The 17466-nt window shown below is 39.9% G+C and overlaps 1 protein-coding gene across 2 annotated transcripts in view; it reads right to left on the minus strand.

The window, feature by feature from the left end:
* The window catches only part of nckap1 (NCK-associated protein 1), a 32846-nt gene that overhangs the window by 10181 nt on the left and 5199 nt on the right, over nt 1-17466 (minus strand). The window contains exons 2-17 of one of the 2 annotated variants that reach the window (XM_067610666.1): nt 9830-9940; nt 6956-7042; nt 6816-6872; nt 5865-6007; nt 5512-5602; nt 4815-4952; nt 4652-4700; nt 4379-4535; nt 4058-4114; nt 3466-3562; nt 2139-2245; nt 1862-1994; nt 1159-1240; nt 886-944; nt 539-684; nt 91-223 (exon numbers count right to left, since the gene is read on the minus strand). In XM_067610666.1, coding sequence (XP_067466767.1) covers nt 91-223; nt 539-684; nt 886-944; nt 1159-1240; nt 1862-1994; nt 2139-2245; nt 3466-3562; nt 4058-4114; nt 4379-4535; nt 4652-4700; nt 4815-4952; nt 5512-5602; nt 5865-6007; nt 6816-6872; nt 6956-7042; nt 9830-9940 — 1647 coding nt within the window. Of the gene's footprint in view, nt 1-90; nt 224-538; nt 685-885; nt 945-1158; nt 1241-1861; nt 1995-2138; nt 2246-3465; nt 3563-4057; nt 4115-4378; nt 4536-4651; nt 4701-4814; nt 4953-5511; nt 5603-5864; nt 6008-6815; nt 6873-6955; nt 7049-9829; nt 9941-17466 lie in introns of both variants that reach the window. The other variant, XM_067610665.1, reaches the window with a different exon arrangement.

Consider the following 17466-nt stretch of genomic DNA (forward strand, 5'->3'; position numbering starts at 1 on the left):
CTTATCTGTATAAATGTGTGTGTGTGTAAAGCGTATCTATATGTGTAAGTGTGTGTGTGTGTGTGTGTGTGTGTGTGTGTGTGTGTTCACCTCCTCAGGACAAAGCTCGTGTGTGCAGGACATGAAGTGTGTGCAAAGCAAAGGGAAGCAGATGGAGTGTCGGCTCTGGGAGGGAAGCTCCAGACACTGCTGGAACATCTTCTCAAACGCACGGCTGTAGAAGCTACACACACACAAAACACACACACAAAACACAGACGAAGAGAAGCAAACACACGATTTAAATCATTTACATAACGCCAAAATATGTTAACATGTCTGAATCTGATGCAGCACCACCGCTGAATAATAGTTTCCACAATAAACTGCATAATATTGGCGATAATTAAACATTTAATGAAGATTTTTTTGCAATAAATATGATGATAGTAATCATATATCTTAACAAAACAATTATGACTTATTTGCATATATGGAAATAGTTCATCCTTCATACTGCTTGCATCAACAGGTAGGCATGTACGTTTGTGTCTCTCACCAGAAAATGGACAGGTCTGATGTCTCCACCAGCATTTCCACCAGAGAGTCCACCATCTTTGTGTGGAAGATGATGGTGTTCATCATTTTACCGAGCTCCTTGTGATCAGCTATACCGAGACTGGCTTTAGAGACACTGGTGTAAGCCTGCAGAGAGGAAAAGAAAAGAAAAGCTGAGATGTTTTTGTTCTGTTCAGTGGTGCCGTTCTTTCCTTTTACACTCCGATAAATAATATTTAAAAGGTTTACTAGAAAACACAGATGGCGACAAAATGTGTGTCAGTAGTATTTTCTACAGGAACAACTTCTCTGAGCTTCAGATTTGTTTATAAAGGTTTCTGTTCACACCTGCAGTCTGAACCAGTCCAGTCTCATGCCTCTGAAGTCAAACACCTCTCCGTCCTCCACTGGAAACACAGTTCACACACAATTACACACCTCATCTTTACAATTAGTACCATAATATATACAAAACTATACAAACTAAAATACACAAGTTTCACTACAGGAAAGATCAGCTTTACTACTATCAGTACAGCTAATGTGTAATAACTATGACTGCTGCTGTTGCCAGTCGTAGATCCTTTTCTTACAGCTGATAGTTAAAGCAGTAACGTTCACCTTGTTTGACACTGAGGGAGGTCATAGTGTTGACGAATGACGACATGATTATCGACTCGTCCTCTGGACACACGGACAGGTTCTATCAGACGGAGAAGAAGGATAGAAAAGACATTTAGAGTTACCATCATCTCAAAACTGAATATATTATCAATTCATGTTTCTACCAATATATCAATAATGTGCCAGCAAAGTTTAAAAATCTAGTTACTAGCTTTCAAACCTTTTTACATTTGATGATGAAAAAACTGACCAAATACTGCACATCATTGAGGAACAAGAAAACAAAACAAAAGACAACTGTTGACCAATCAAAAGACAGTCTGCATGACTGATTTCTTCATTTGCAACAAAATATAAACAATAGTTTTGAAGCTCGTATCAAACGGCTGTCCTTAAATGTATCACTGAATTTCTGCTGCTAAGAGATAATAAGAGTTCTGTAAGTTTTGCATGTTTTTTGTTTTTATACAGTTGAGGTGTCGTCACTACAGTGAACAATAAAGTTGTGTTGTATTGTGTAAGCCAACCTGTTTATGTTTACTATGATTATGCGTTATGAAATTACTGCTATGGTTGAATTTAATGTGTTACTTTTTGTCCAAAGTGGAATCAAGTGTCAGTGAGCTGCTCATCAGTGAGAGTTTTATGTGTTTAGATTATGAATGTTTATGTTTGGAGTTTTGGTTTTTGGAGTTCATACCTGCACCAGTTCGTTCAGCACCACAGCATCAAAGCCAGACAGGTACTGGACGTAGTATCGCTGCATCACTGGACCGTACTTCCTGACATGAGCTCTGAGCTCCTCCATGTAGAAGATCAACTCTGCTATGTGTCTGCAAAACACACAAACACACATCAGAAGACCTCAAACTAGAAAACAAGCCAAGGATGTGATGACTGTGTGACTGTAGGTGTGAACATGTTTCTGTAAATGTGTGTGTGTGTGTGTGTGTGTGTGTGTGTGTGTGCGCGCGTACTTGTCAATGAAGTCATCTGTGCTTTTCTTCTGGATGTTGTCTGCGTGTCGAAGCAGCCAGATGATCTCGTCACGGGCGAACGACAGCGCCATGAACACAAATAACGCCTAGCAGGACGGAAAGAGGCAGAAATAGAAAAATATGGAGATAAGTCGAGGGAGACACAGATTTCAAAAGGGGGGAAAAGGAAAAATGTCAAAAACTCCCCAGAATATTTACCAGATAAATTACTAACAGCAGTTGGCAGCGAGCGTTTTCTCATAGTCTCTGAACTAAATATGCAATATGTTTACAGAGTCAGTCTAGCAGAGCAAACGTAATCCCTTATACATTTATGAGGGTCACCATCTGGCCAGTGCAACTTTTGGGCTTTTTAAAGCGGTAAAATCTGTCTGTCCTTAGGAGCTGAGAAGCATTATTTAAGGTGGTATTATAGTGTTTACTCTGGTATTGTATGTAACAAAAGGTTCAACTAGTGCACACAGGATCTCACTCACTCAAAATAATGTTGAGTCATAATAAAGGGCTATTTATGGTGGAGTTTTTAATGTTTTAAGGTGGCATTATATATTAAGTTAAGTCTTAGTGATGAAGATTGGTCAGTTATGACAAAGCAGCAACTATCACCATTCCTCTCTAGAAGTACTAAATCAAGTCATTATGGTCTCGATTGCTAAATTTGGGCCCTTTAATAAGTATGTTTGTGGTCATTTTGGAAATTAATACTCCATTAATAAGATCTGAAGACTTATAGTAGCTTTAATGCCATGTGCAGTATTGATTGACAGCTGGTTCACCTCCGGGACTCACACTGAATCAGATTATCGTCGAAATATTTTGTAAGTTTAACGTTACTTGATTATGATACCTACCCTGTTAGCACAATTTAGCTAAAGTAGCTAACGTTGGCTCAAAACAGAAAAGAGGGCACCAACCATAAGCTGCCACTCTGGGCTTCAAACCGGCTCCAATGCAAACCAACGGCTGACGTCACACATTGCTACGTCCATCTTTATATACAGTTTATTGTTAAGACAGCAGCCGACTCCTTCAGTGCTGGACTGAGGAATTAAATGCTACTTAAGGTGGTATTTTAATAGTTTACGGCAGTGTTGTACATAAGGTTGGGTCACTATGAGCAATGTTTTCTAGCAATGACAACAACCATCTTCTTTAGCCTTGTGAAGCTTTTTTAAAGTGGTATTTTATAGTTTTAAAGGTGGTACAACCTAGGTATTACTATCCCAGGATTGTTATTTAGGACCCCTTTAAAGCCCAATGTAGATTGTAGATTGATTGTATTTAAAGGTGGTATTTTTTGTATTACCTTTGGACCTAGTAGTCCAGGTTGGTCGGCTAAGACGGTTGCCAACTCCTTCAGAGCCGATCTGAGAAACTTGCGTCTCTCTCTGTGCATGGAGCCTCTGCAGGGAGGGAGACAGGGAGTGGGAGTCAGAGCGGAGCATCAAAACACACAAGCATCATGATTAAACGGTATTTTGACACTTTCAGGACAATCCCGCAAGAGGACGAAAGTACGTAAACGAAAGTGACAGCAGAAGAATGAGAGAATGGAGATGAAAGGAATAAGTAATGAGGATAAAAGCAGAGATGAAACACAGGGGGGAGACAAAAAAAAATGAATTAGGGATAAAGGAAAAGAGAAGGTGATGCGTCTGTGTCAGACTCCCCGGGAGAGAGACGAGAGGGTAGTAGAAGAGCTGGAACGACGGTTAAAGACGGGAAGCGGAGAAGAGAATAGAGATGTAAGTGAATGAGCAGAAAATGCAGGCAATGCAATAAATCATAAAATGTGATTTTTTTATTGTGTGTGTGTATGAGGAACTAAAAAGGAAAGATGGGACCAAAATTCCATTCGGGATACAATGAAGGGATTAGTAATAAGATTATGTACGTACGCATGAGATAGGGCCTGTTCCTTGCACTCTCTGATGTCATTGATGCGTTTGTTGTACCTGAAAACACACAAGAAGAGAGAGTGTATTAAAAAAAACCCATACATCCACTTCATATTTTAGCAAACTGATGATTATTTCTTGTATTGTCCGACCATGAGTCCAAAAACTAAAAGGTATTCAATTAATAACGAATTAAATAGAGTTTGGGGCATTTTTTCGTACTAAAAGAGTTAAACAGTTATCAAAATATCTTCATAGTCAGATTGTTTCAGTGCTGAGTGTGTCTGTCCATGCGCGTCTACGCTTTTAAGATGCTTTTACCCTCTGATGTTGACAAACAGATCCTCCGCAGCCTTGTGGATGTGGAAGACTTCATCCCTGAACAGACAGAGGCAGGTGGAGCTCTGCAGAGCCAGCTTCCACAAAGACAACGCTGCGGCGTCGCTGTTCAGCACCGCGTGGCACAGGATGAAACCGACTGGAGGGAGAAACGGGGAGAAACGTGTGACCGAGGGCAATCAGAAGCCAGGATAATTATTATAAATATGATGTGCGGACGTTAAAGGTCTGAATCCTCGTGTCTGCAGTACTTACAAACAATCCATTTCTCCATTGTGTCCAGTGAAAGGTATTCACATGGCATCTGAAAAAGAAAGAGACATGAATTCACTCAGTGCTTAACCCTGAAACATCAGAATATCTTTAGGTTTCATTCATAACATGTCGGCCGTTTCGGTGCAGCCGTAGTCATACTAACAGTGTCTGACTGTGCGGGGTTGAGCATGGTGGAGGGAGCTGAGATGAGAGAGAGCAGCTGGGCGTTCCTCCACTGGTCAGCGGACAGATTCCTCCTGGGATAGACCATCTGAAGACTGATCAACGCGTCTGACAGGGACTGCAGAGGAGGAGAGAGATGAGAGAGGAGCAACAGATATTAAACTTGAATATTACTCGTTTTACAACTGAATAAAACAGCACAGGAACGACGTCTATTTAAATAAACCAGATTAAACACCAGTTAATCTGAATCTTTTTGTCTTCTGCAGTATATTAACAGTATATTTCCCCGTCATGCAACATAATCCGACATATTTGCGTACAACATAGACATTGCATAAAAAACTGGAGGCGTCAAGATTTTCAGCTGAAGTTTTCACCACTTTACTTTCTGTTTAATTAAGTGGATATTTCAGCTCCTGGTTACAGAGCACCGATCACCCCGACTGATCTAAATGTGGCACTGGCGGTGCTATGGCAACTGTGTCTCGGTGAAGACATGAAAACCTATTGTACACACTGCAGATCATACTGTCAACATGCAGAAATAGTTAGAAGTTCACTTGGTGCTATTTTAATGAGACAGTCAGTATTTATGTAAGAAAAAGCAATATGACAAATAATCAGAAAAGGGCACAGAGACTAAAGCTAAATGCTAACAAGCACAAGTCTCCTACCTTTCCGTGTGGAACAAACTCCTCCATCATCTTCTTCAAAGGGTTTTCATAATCCACGATCATCTGGCCCAACCTGGGGTACTCACGGTCGCTACGACATACACACAGTAACTCTGTGAGCACGGCGAACATGGCATCACTTCTCAACTGTTTACAAGCTCAAAATCATTTTGTTTGAGATTGTATGTGATGAGATGTCAAACTGGCTGTTGTGTGTGTAATATGGTTGATTTACAGAGAATATTGTGTGTATGAAGCGTGGAGGTGTGTAGGATCGCTGTAGGATCTCTTTAAAATCCTCTGTGTGTGTGTGTGTGTGTGTGTGTGTGTGTGTGTGTGTGCGTTGTAGTCACCTCGCTCCGTGCGTCATCTCATGAGCGTAGTTATACAGGCCTATGATAGCTTTCCTCTCCTCTATGCGAGACAGTATTATCATCAGAGTAGTGTAAGTCACAACCAGGTCCAGGTAGTTCTTGGTCAGGTCAAAGTTCACCGTCTGACAGGAAACAAAAAGACAAAAAAGGCGTTTTTTTCTTCACGGTCGGATTAGATTTACCTCGACAGTATCTCTACAGCAGAGAGAAACGATTCATGAGCATTATGTTGTTGGGAATTAAAATTAAATGTAGCAAAGATCAGAAAGATAGGTAAATATTTCTGTAGTAGCACAACATATGAGAATAAAGAGGTGAGTACTCAGGAGAAAAGTAACTCAAGGTCCACTTACTAGCCTTTATCACGTGACCAAAGATGCATATATAGTTCACGTGACGACAACTGAGTAAATTTCATCCACTGATAAAGACAAGTTGAAACTTTTAGAGAATGCTAATGGACTTTAAGTTACATTTTTATTTGTCAAACTACAAAAATATGACTTCTTTGGTTACAAAAAAGTTTAAAAAAAAAAATCAAAAACTTGATCTGCAATTTTATGTCTATATTGTATTATCCTCTTTCATTGAAAATGTGCACTAAGTTTAGCCTAAATACATCTTGTTGGCATTTCTAGCTTTTCTCAATTAAACTAAAAATATGTTTTTACTCTTTTCTGAAACTTTTTCACCAAATATAGCTGGTGACAAAGAGCAATGAAGTAATAGTGAACAAAATAAAGCAGTAACAGGTAATTCTTTAACCACATAGTTTATTTGTGGTCTATTTTCTGATCCAAATCAAGGTGAGATATGGTGATGACTGACGGTGCAGACTGTAAGACAGCTGGGACAACTTGTGGTTCTGTGATACATAAATAATTTAACTTGACTATATGAATGAATGTGTCATGTGTGTGTCACACTTACAATATCAAAGAAGACCTGGCAGGCGTCAATGGTGTTCAGCAGTTCACACACATGGTCCTGTTAATAAAGGAGTCAATATAAATACAGATTCATTTCCATACAGTCGTTTAGAGTTTAGTGTCTGTTTAGTGTTTTCTTACCTTAAACTCCATCACATCTACAAAGGTAAAATAGTAAAGAGCCAGATTCTTCAGAATCTCTGACTTCTCCTTCTGCAGCTGAGCCAGCTGTTGCTGTAGACGAGACGCAGTTACAACAAAGTTAATGATATAATCTGTAATTAGTAATATTTATGATTCCTATGAATCAGTAAAACCTGTTGAAACCCAATGACTGTCCTCCTCCCTCAGAATAATCAACAATATACCAGAGATGCATCAAACTTAATGACTCAAAGCTGTTTTCTCTTCAAAAGTTGGTGACAGTTGATGTGCTATGTGTACAGAAATATCTGTATCTGTTATTCCAACTCACCTGTCTAAAAATGTTCAATTACCTTCAAGGTTCAATAGAGTTTATCTTCTTTTTTATAACAGTTTCTCTTAATTTTAACTTAATTAACACCAAACTGAAATAAATCAGATACTGTTTCTGAATAATTCAGTTTATTGGTGCAAATTTCTAGATGAAAAACCTCAGATGTGCATGAAGTCATTTTACTTTGGTCATTTGAATATTTGTTGGGACACTTGAGATACACGAGAGTTCACTCACCAATATCATGACATCATTCAGTCACGTTCAATTAAGATTTATTCTTTTCATGCTGTCTTTTTTTTTATTTATGTTTGGAAAAAAGATTTGAACATCAGTCTGTGATGTGCAGACTCTCCAATAGTTAGCTTGTGTTTGAAGTTTGACCAAAGTAAAATCTGACTATCAAAGCAAAGCCAAATAGCAAAATTTTACAGCATTTTCCAAAAGTCAAGAGTTTAAAGGCGGAAGCGAAGAGAAATTCAATCAGTGAACGAAGCACAAAAAGAAAAAACACTTTTCTGTGCTTGTTGATATCTGGAAAAGTTTCCATGTGGATGCTGCGTTTCCAAAACCCAAACATGAAAAAAGAAGTTCAGCTTGAAAAGATCGTCACATCAATCTTTTAACAAGCTGGAGCATAAAGACGAGTCTAAATCTTTAGCTATTAAGAAGCAGTTTGTATTTACATGACAGACATGACTGTATGTAAATTAAACCCGAAGGTGCGTGTTTGCGGTCAGAGCTGTAGCCTGAACCAGCGCTACTCTACCAGGTGCAGTGTAGGAAGTGTGTGATGCTGCTGCTGCTGCACCGAGGAGCGATCATCAGTCACGCAGAAGAGAATTTACAACTATTAAAACTATGTAAAGTCTTCTAAATAAGAAGTCATCAGAAGGGTTTTGTTCAGCCGTTACTCCATGACGCTCCTTAGTGCAGGCAGCCAGCTAGTCATTCAAACAGCCAGCCAGTCGGTCATCTAACCGATTAGCTAACTAGCAGTCAGCACGCCAGCAAACCAGGTCGTTAAACCGGCCACACAGTCACTGAGTGGATGGATAAGAGGAAGTAAAAAAAAAAAACAACACTGCCAGCAGAGATGAGAGAGGAGAGAAAGCAGAGCAAAGCAAAAACACACTCCAAAAACAGCTTTAAAAACAGGTACGAAAAAATTACATCATTACAAAACTAAAATACAAAAAAACTTACAAAAACTTAGATACAAAAACTTACCAAAAAGCACAAGTCCGGAATAAGCCAAGTTTAGCATGCAGAACACAAACAAACACAGAAACAAAGCAGAAAACAACGTAAGAGACAATTCTTGCACAGTTATACTGAATAAAGCTGTTAGCTAGACGCACATACGTACACACACACACACACACACACACACACACACACACACACAGCTGTAAACATCAGTTTCACATAAACACATACGCCACAAGCTATGAGCTAAGCTAACAAGTAAAGCTGAAAGAAACATTTGATGAGTGATGACTGCGTTTAGTTCAATCGACATACCTGTACATACACGCGCGCGCACACACACACACACACACACACACACACACACACACACACACACACACACACACACACACACACACACACACACACACACACACACACACACACACACACACGGGTCACTTGAAATTATACTTAATTAATACAAACAAATCAGCTGAAACAATTCAAACAGACAGTAGTGATTGAATCTATGTTGTGTCACTTGATTTGTCTGCTGGTGCTGATTTAACATTTCTGTCAAACGGCTGAAAATTAACTGATTTCAATTTTAATAATTATTTAACTGTAATTCACAACTAAAATACTCAACCTCTGGTGGTTAGCACAATCATAGCACAGGGTGTAACTGGAATAAATCTTGATAAATTCATCACTCTGGTTGGTCAAACTAAGAAAAAGCAAAGTTAAGAAGTTGCTTTTGGTTCTGATTAACTTGTGGTCTTCAAATGTCAGAAATAATCAGAAATAATCAGAGTAAATAATTAGTGAATTAACTGGATAATAATCAGAGCTTTAAACCCCTAAACTACCAGGACACAATATTAATATAGTGACTAATAATTTAAAAATCATTAGCAGTTGTGATCGTTACTAGTTGGTGTTATCTCTACTTATTTTGACCAACATATTATATTACCTTTTAATTACTTTTGTTAATTTGGCCATGTCACTATAAATTATTATCCCTCACAAGCACAAATATCCCAGTGAGCAAGATGAAAAGAGCTTTCATTTAATTACTTTCACCTTAAAAACTTTTCAATAATTATTGTGCAATTTGCAACACTTTCAGGACCTTGAAATAGCTTCATGTACATTCTTAGTAGAACAAAATACATTTTTCCTACAGTCTAGATTATAAATGTACCGCTATCATCGTCCATGTGCACAGGAATGTGAACGGAAGCGGTCGTGTCAGTGCTGTGCAGATACACTTTCATTCTCTTCCTCTCTCTCTCTGTCACATATCAACACGGCACAGACACACATGCGCGCCTACTTACGTTATTATTCCGTGTCTCCACGGCGGGGAACTTCCTGACGATAAACTTAACCGCAGACTCCAAGTTCTTATCGACGAGATACGAGGGCTTAGCCTTGGGGTCGCCACATGCCTGGAAAGGAGAAGACAAGAGGAGGTGAGGAGGAGAGACAGAACGAAGGATATGTTAAGTAGACTGCTGCTACTCAAACAGCTGGGCCTCTTTCTTTCTTTCAGCACTTTCTGTCTGTATTTGTGTTATTCTAACTATTGATTTCCTTGAGGTCAGGCATGTTAAGATGTGTGGTCATCACTGAGGGGGAAAACATGTAATACTTGCAGTGAAAACTGGTTTATCCCGGCCCAGAATATATGGGAGGGGAGGGGGGGGTTCGAGGTGAATGAAATATTGACAGCACTGACATTTAGTGAAATTTCCAGGACCAGAGGCATATTCAAGACATGAAAACAAACACACACACATACAAACTTGATGTGATGACCTGTGCAGTCTAATTTGCCGTTTAGATGCACGTGTCAACGAGGAGATTCCACCAAAATATGCACAATCAAGAGGGTGGGGGGCGGGTGGGGGAGAAGATTTTCCACTTTGCTGAATTTAGTGTATTCACAAAAATGGAAAGTTTGGAAGTCTGTGAGTTTTCATGTTTGGATAAACCAGGTTCAACTGTTGTAAAAGACTGAACAAGAGCTTGCACTGATCAGTGGTTGTCAACTGCTGTGCTGTGGAGAGCCCAACTGAGGTACTGAAATGTTGATTTCACATACAAATACTTGTAATATTATGATGGTTTTTCTTCTAAACATTGGAGGTGACATTTCTAAACATCCAATGATTAGATGCATCTTATTTTGATCAACCGTATCAGCCATCGGTGTCAAGTTGTGCCAAAAGTTACCCACAACACAGAAAGGCTGAGAACCACTGAGAGATCCCAGGTAATGAGAGGGATTCAGTCTCAAACTGTGTCTCTGAGCCATCACTGGTTAGTACCACTGCATGACAGGCAGAGAGATGGACGGGCAGAGTGAAGAAGGGGCTGAATGGAGCCGTGGAGAGAGAGATAGAGAGATAAAGAGTAAGAGAACGAGAGCTCGAGTAAAGGGGGAAAAACACAGAAAGGCCGACTGAGAAATGACTGAACAGAAATGGAAGAAAGACAAAGTGAGAGGGGAGAGAGATAAATGGTCAGAGAGAAACAGCTTTCTAAGAATATTTCTTATCGTCTGCATCTACATCGTAATGACCTCGCTACACCTGCACAGCTGCTTCTCTTTTCTCGTTATTTTAAAATCATCTACTCGTCTTCAGGTGTTGCTTTATCGGCCTTACTCCCCTGACTCTGGCAGGAAGCGACAGCGCTCATGCATTATGGGTAGTGTAGTAGTGAATGGTGAGGAAGATGTGGTCCATGCATGTGCCATAAAACAGAGTGACTGTGTGAACTTTTGTTGGCTGCCAACATAGAGGAACAAATCCTAGAAGAGGTCAGCGCCTTTGAGGTGATCAGACTGTTCTGAGGATTCAGTTCCTCGTGGGTTAGGGTTTAAGTTTAGAAAAGAGGAAGCACACATTTAGAAAAGCCAGAAAAAAAAAGTAACATAAATTTACCAAAATGAACACTAAAGACACAAAACTGTGCTATAAATGTAATGTTTCTGATGCGGAGGAACAAATCACAGCTAATGAACCGACAGGTTTGGAACAGCACCACGACCATAAACCTAGATTTCAGTTTGCATGGCGCTGAAACATGTCCAGCATCAGCCAGTGCAAAATGAAACCACAAAACGGCAACACATGCTAGTTCAACACAAGCACAGCGGGTGACCCGACACCCCTGGATCTTAAAAAGTGATGAAACACAAGCTAAAAATTCAGTGATGTAGCGTTACACTGTGGTGAAACGTGACATCACTTTGGGTTGCGGTCCGCCACACTGATGACATTGGGTGCGGTTGGTGTGACAGACTCGACACGTTCAACCCACAGAGCAACAATACTTGTGTGTATATAGAAAACTTAGTGCTTCATCACTCTTTAAGCTTACACCAGGCTAACTACCACTGCTACAGAACTACTGTTTGAACCACTGGTGTGGACGTTTGTTGAGGAAACACTGATAAGCATCTGTTGCCATTTTGCATCTGCTATAATTCAATGTGGGATGCAAAATGGTGCAAGTGGAAAAAAATTCTCCTGAAAGACCTACTTCACCAGCAAAATCCAACAAACAGTATGTATGAGGCTAGCTAGGAAGCTAATCACTACTGAAGCCAGTTCAATCAGTCTGTTCACTATTAACTGCAGCTACTTTACTCTTTAAAAACATCAAAAACAAGCATGCTGAGCTCTTGTGAAGCTGGGTCTGACACCCATCGATGACACAGACTGGACCCTCGAGTCTCAGCTTGTTTGCTTGAGCCCGCTTCTCTCACACCTGACCAGATTTCCAACTTTGACGGCCATCGGCGCTCGTTGTCAGCATCTATTGGCCGATGAAATTCTGTTCAGGTGTGTCAGAAGCAGACTGATTTTTTAAAAAATTATTTTACTAAATGAAAGACAAGATGAGACTGCTGAGATTCATGCAATTGCAAAAGCACAAGCCTTGTTATTTTGCTAACACTCTGATGACAAAACACTACTAGCCTCGCCCTACACAAACTAGACTAGTCTCTAGGCCGCTAAGAAGTAGTTACCCTTTGACTCACGCCGGGGAACTGCAGAGTAAAAAAAAAACACTGTTCAATTAATACATAAGGTTGGTTTGCTGACTGCATAGTGTTTTCCATGTTTTAGCCCAAACTCAAAACTAAAGGTGACTTTTTTTTTTGACCCACAAGCTCTGCAGCAGCATTCCTGTAGACCATAAGGTTGGTTAGGAATGTGAGTTGCACAGACAGGCCCACATTGATGATTTGAGTGCTGTTTTACTGTATTTGTTCATCTTAAGTTCTGTTTTCATTCATTTGTGAAGCACTTTGTGGTGTTTGCACTAGAAAATTGTTCTATCAATAAAAGCTACTGATTTATTTACTTACTTGCTGGTGCGTTCAAATGATTGTAGGAAGCTCCGACATCCGAGACTTGTCGGCTACAAACAGCAACCTTTTTTAGTGCAGATACCAAATTCACAATAATCTCTCACAATACACAATATTCAGATTATCTGTCTTTGTTTTGGGGGCTTTTCAGCTACACAGCTTGGGGATGTGATGGCTTTAGGAGCTTCCTACATGCACTTGAATGCAACAAAAAAGGAGTCTGTTCTCAGAGCTGTATTACAGGTGACAATGACATGACTTTGACAAAGGAATAAAGGCAATTAACATCAAACATTCAATGTAAACACCTATGCTTTGGATAATGGTTGGCAGGAATGTACAGTAAGTTATACATGAGTTGTAATTAATGGGCTAAAACATGCAAAACCTCCAAAATAGTCCTTCAGAATTGATTTTTTGATGCTAGCATATACTAGAGACAGAGCTTAATCCTTGTGGATGTAGCCACACTATTACAGAGTCTCACCAGCTGATTTATCCTAACCTTACCCATCTATTATTGATTATTTTACTTATAGAAGTTAGAACTGGCTAACTAGCTGCTTAGCAACACAGAACAAAGAGCATTAATATCTGATAAATCAATTTCTGTCATTTTAATGGAGTGGCGTTATCCGTTAGTGCTGGTGGTTGGCTAGTGCGATAAGCTGGCTGGCTGGGTTTGGGTGGGGTGGGGGGGCTGATGGAAGGATGGATGGAAGGAGAGGCGCGGTGAATGAGGGGACGGGGCATGGGGAATAAGCTGAGAATCAGTTGTGGTCAGGGAGGAGTAAGGGAGCTGTTGCCTGGATACCAGAACAGACCTTAGTCTCGCCTCCACCATCGTCCCTACACTCCAGGTACCAATTAACAGCTGGGCTTCTCAAAGGGTCCGCGCACTGGCCGACATATGGCGGGGGGGGACCCTCAGACAGAAAGCACTGGGCCAGAGAAACCTACATCTGAAAACTAATTATGATCTCTAATTACTGGATGAAATATTCAAACATCCCACTGCATCTTTTCAGTGATCCTTCAGCGTCCCGCATAAACCAACTTGACAACTGGTGAGACAGAACAAACTTTTCCTCGCTGTCCGTCTGTCCTCGCTGTGTGAAATCTCATTTTTCATAAGGAGGGAGATTAACTGCTGGGAAAAGAGAAAAAGAGCCTGCAAAGAATGGATGGTCTCACAGGAACAGAACCAGTAGAGAACCATCGCAACCTGCCAAGTACTAGCTGACTGCCTGCTGGCAACACAGCAACCTTCACTCATCCTTTGTGTTAGTCAGCATTACAGAACCTCTTCTCTACTGGGATGTTTGGAAACCAGTTCGCAATATGGGAAACAACTTTTTCAGACTGAACTGTCATCTAAAAAGAGAGGAATGTCTGTTTGGATGGAGGAGTGCTAATTTGAAAGCCAAATAAGTCATGTTTTTTTTTTAACATTTCTAGAGCTCCAACAATTAGTATATTAATCAATTAGTCAACTGACAGAAAATTAATTGCCACCTGCTTTGATAACAGATTAAAAGGTTTTGAGTCATTTTTTTTAAGAAGAAAGGTCCAAATTCTCTGATTCCAGCTTCTGAAATGTGAATATTTTCTGGTTTCTTTAGTCCTCTGTGATGATAAACTGAATATCTTTGGGTTGTGAACTAGAGTTCGGGACAAAACAAGACATTTTTTGGTTGCATTTTGGGCTTGTGAGACATTTTTTACCATTTTCTGACATTTTATTGACTAAACAACTTGTAGATTGATAATGAAGATACTCGTTAGTTGCAGCCCTATGGCTCAATATAGATACAGTATATATTCAAATTTAATGTTTTCAACAATTTGTGATCATCAAGTTGGACGTGGCTTTGATCTAAAATGTGTGCGCTCGTATTTTCAGGCGCTACAGATCAAAGCGTTCACCTGCTAGCATGTTTAGTTAATATATTCATAAGTGAGTGTTTGGCTTTTGCTTTGTAGACTAGTAGACTGGTCAGGTCATGGATCTGCAGTATGACTAACTGACTCTCTCTCCGATTAAAAGCACGGTAAAGACAGTGTGCGTGTGAATGCGGCGTCATAAGTAAAATGGATTTCGATGGAAGTATGGGGTTGGTAAAACTGACAAGTGAATGGAGCCCAGCCTTACTCTCGGCATTACAAATTCAAACATGAAGAGGAGTGAGGCACAAAGGAGAGGACCAACAGATCAGTACAGGTAGCCAGGAGGAGGAGGAGGAGGACGAGGAGAAGGAGGAGGGAGTTGAGGAAGGGTGAAGGGGGGGAGGGAGGGGGAGGGGTTTCATCAGTGGAAGGTGATAAACTTTGCAAACCTTCCAAACTTGTCCTTGCTGCATAGGAGAGGGGGGAAGCATTGGAACGGAGAGAAGAAGAGAAGAAATCAAAACAAAGAGCCCACCCAGACAAACTGCTGGATCACTGGTCCACACGGTCACTCATAAAACACACACACACACACACACACACACACACATGCATGTCTTTAAAAACAGCTGCTTTCATACAGGTGTTTCCTATGTCTGAGAGTTTAGTTAGGGACAGCACTTCTGGCATTTTCTTTTCAACACATAATAATAATAATAATAACAACAACACATGCTGCGCCGACATGTGATCATATTAACACTTGTTTCAACGCTGTTTTTTGGGAAAAGTAACACAAGGTGTAGTATCCCTACCTATGCACTCAGACACATAGAAAAGAAATAAAACACATCCATTTTAAGAGTGTGAAAGGACTGAAATAATATGGCTGACGCTCCGGCTGTAAGCAGCTAAACTCTTGTTGAGAACAGTGTGAAGACAAAGTTTGGCCCCTGCAGTTTTCACCCCCCCCCACCCACCCACCCGCCCCCCTTGGCTGCAATATTTGCTCCACATTTCTTCTCAATGGCTGTTGCTTAGTAACAGAAAAATGGAGAGGACCCTGATCTCTGAAGCACCTGGCGCTTCATTGATACATGATACATATCATTTCCTAGTTATACGTGGACAAGTGGCAACGTGATGCAGTTATTTTGATGCTGAACACAATTATTCACCACTCGGGTCTGGTCACAGTATCAAAAACAAACAAACAAAAAAAGCCAAGTCCTAATGTATCCCAGTAAGACTGTGATGGTACTTTTAGAGGAACTTGGTCATGATGGAAATTAGCAAGTAGGATCTTTTAACATGATGTCATATTGTGCACCGTTAACCAGTTGTGGGGGGAAAAAACACGACTAAACATTAAAATGGACCCAGAAATGTTACATCATTATTAACTGTGTGTTGATAATATTTTTCCTGATGTAACATCATGAAGGCGTTTCCCAGCTCAGCTCAGCTTGTATAAAGTTTCACAGATGTATGTTAAGACTTTTAAGTCCTTCAATTAAAATGTTTGTTTTTGACAAATCTGGTTATTACAGACATTGAAAGGAACCAGATGACTGATTAAATCAGCAATAGTCCCCTTTCACAAACTAATATTCAAGGTGTTTAATTTGCACATCTATTGAATTTGATCTTGATTGGTATGTGTTGGTTTGGTCATAAAGCTTCAAAGCCTTACACGACTCCTGGTTGATAACAAACTCTTATCAAGAAATTACAGCAATCAGTTGCCATCAAAATATTATTAAGACTGATTCACGAATGGTACCACTTCATTATTTAAATGGATTATCCCATTTTTTCCCTTTTTGTTTCTTACTGTGTGTTCAGACAGAATGCGAGATGAATTTTAGAGGAGGCACAATTACATAAAAGGTCAAAGGAAGGACGTGATTATATGCAAATTTACCCGGCGTGTAAAATGTTTCAACATGAGGAGAAATCTCAGAGCTTTATGAGAGCTGCGAGGACAAGAAGCTTCCGCTGTTAGCTAACTTACAGCTAACACTGCTGGTACATTGAATGTTTGGAGCAAATAACAGTCCAGCAGTAGAATATGCATGAATGACACAAAGCAAAAAACTGCTTTACTTTCTGTCTGAACACACATTAAGAGAAACTTCTCGGCTACTTCTGTGCTTTTGCTCTTGATAACCTGCAGCATGTTATCAGGTGTAAAGTCAAAGGTGTTTTAGCAGATAACCACCAGGTTATCAACAGTTTCATTATTAATGATTTGATGAGCATGACCATTAACTTCCTAATAAAGCAAAGAGACCATAACATAAAATGACTTTTAGAGATTTGAACACTAGTCATTACATTTTACCCACATGATTCATTCTACACACATTTAAAGACTTGGCAAATTTATGATAAATTTTACTCTCATTTCATTCTTTTCTGCAACACTGAATCTTTAAATAAGCAACTGGCTCTGCTAAAACCCAGAATAATAAAAAAAAAGTTTATCACTTCCAAATAGTAAGTACTACATAATAGAAATTCCTTTTTTATTCAAATATATGTATTCATGCATAGTCTCACTGCTTGATGGGTACCAACAAGAAAAGAGAAAATCTCAGCGAACCAAGTCTGCTTCCATCTAATCCACAGACGTCAGACACCATGAAGGGCCGACGATCTGCAGGTTTTCAATCAAACACGACGCCGGCTGATTTCACTGAT

This window comes from Thunnus thynnus, chromosome 14 (assembly GCF_963924715.1).
Source record: "Thunnus thynnus chromosome 14, fThuThy2.1, whole genome shotgun sequence".
Taxonomy (NCBI): Eukaryota; Metazoa; Chordata; class Actinopteri; order Scombriformes; family Scombridae; genus Thunnus; species Thunnus thynnus.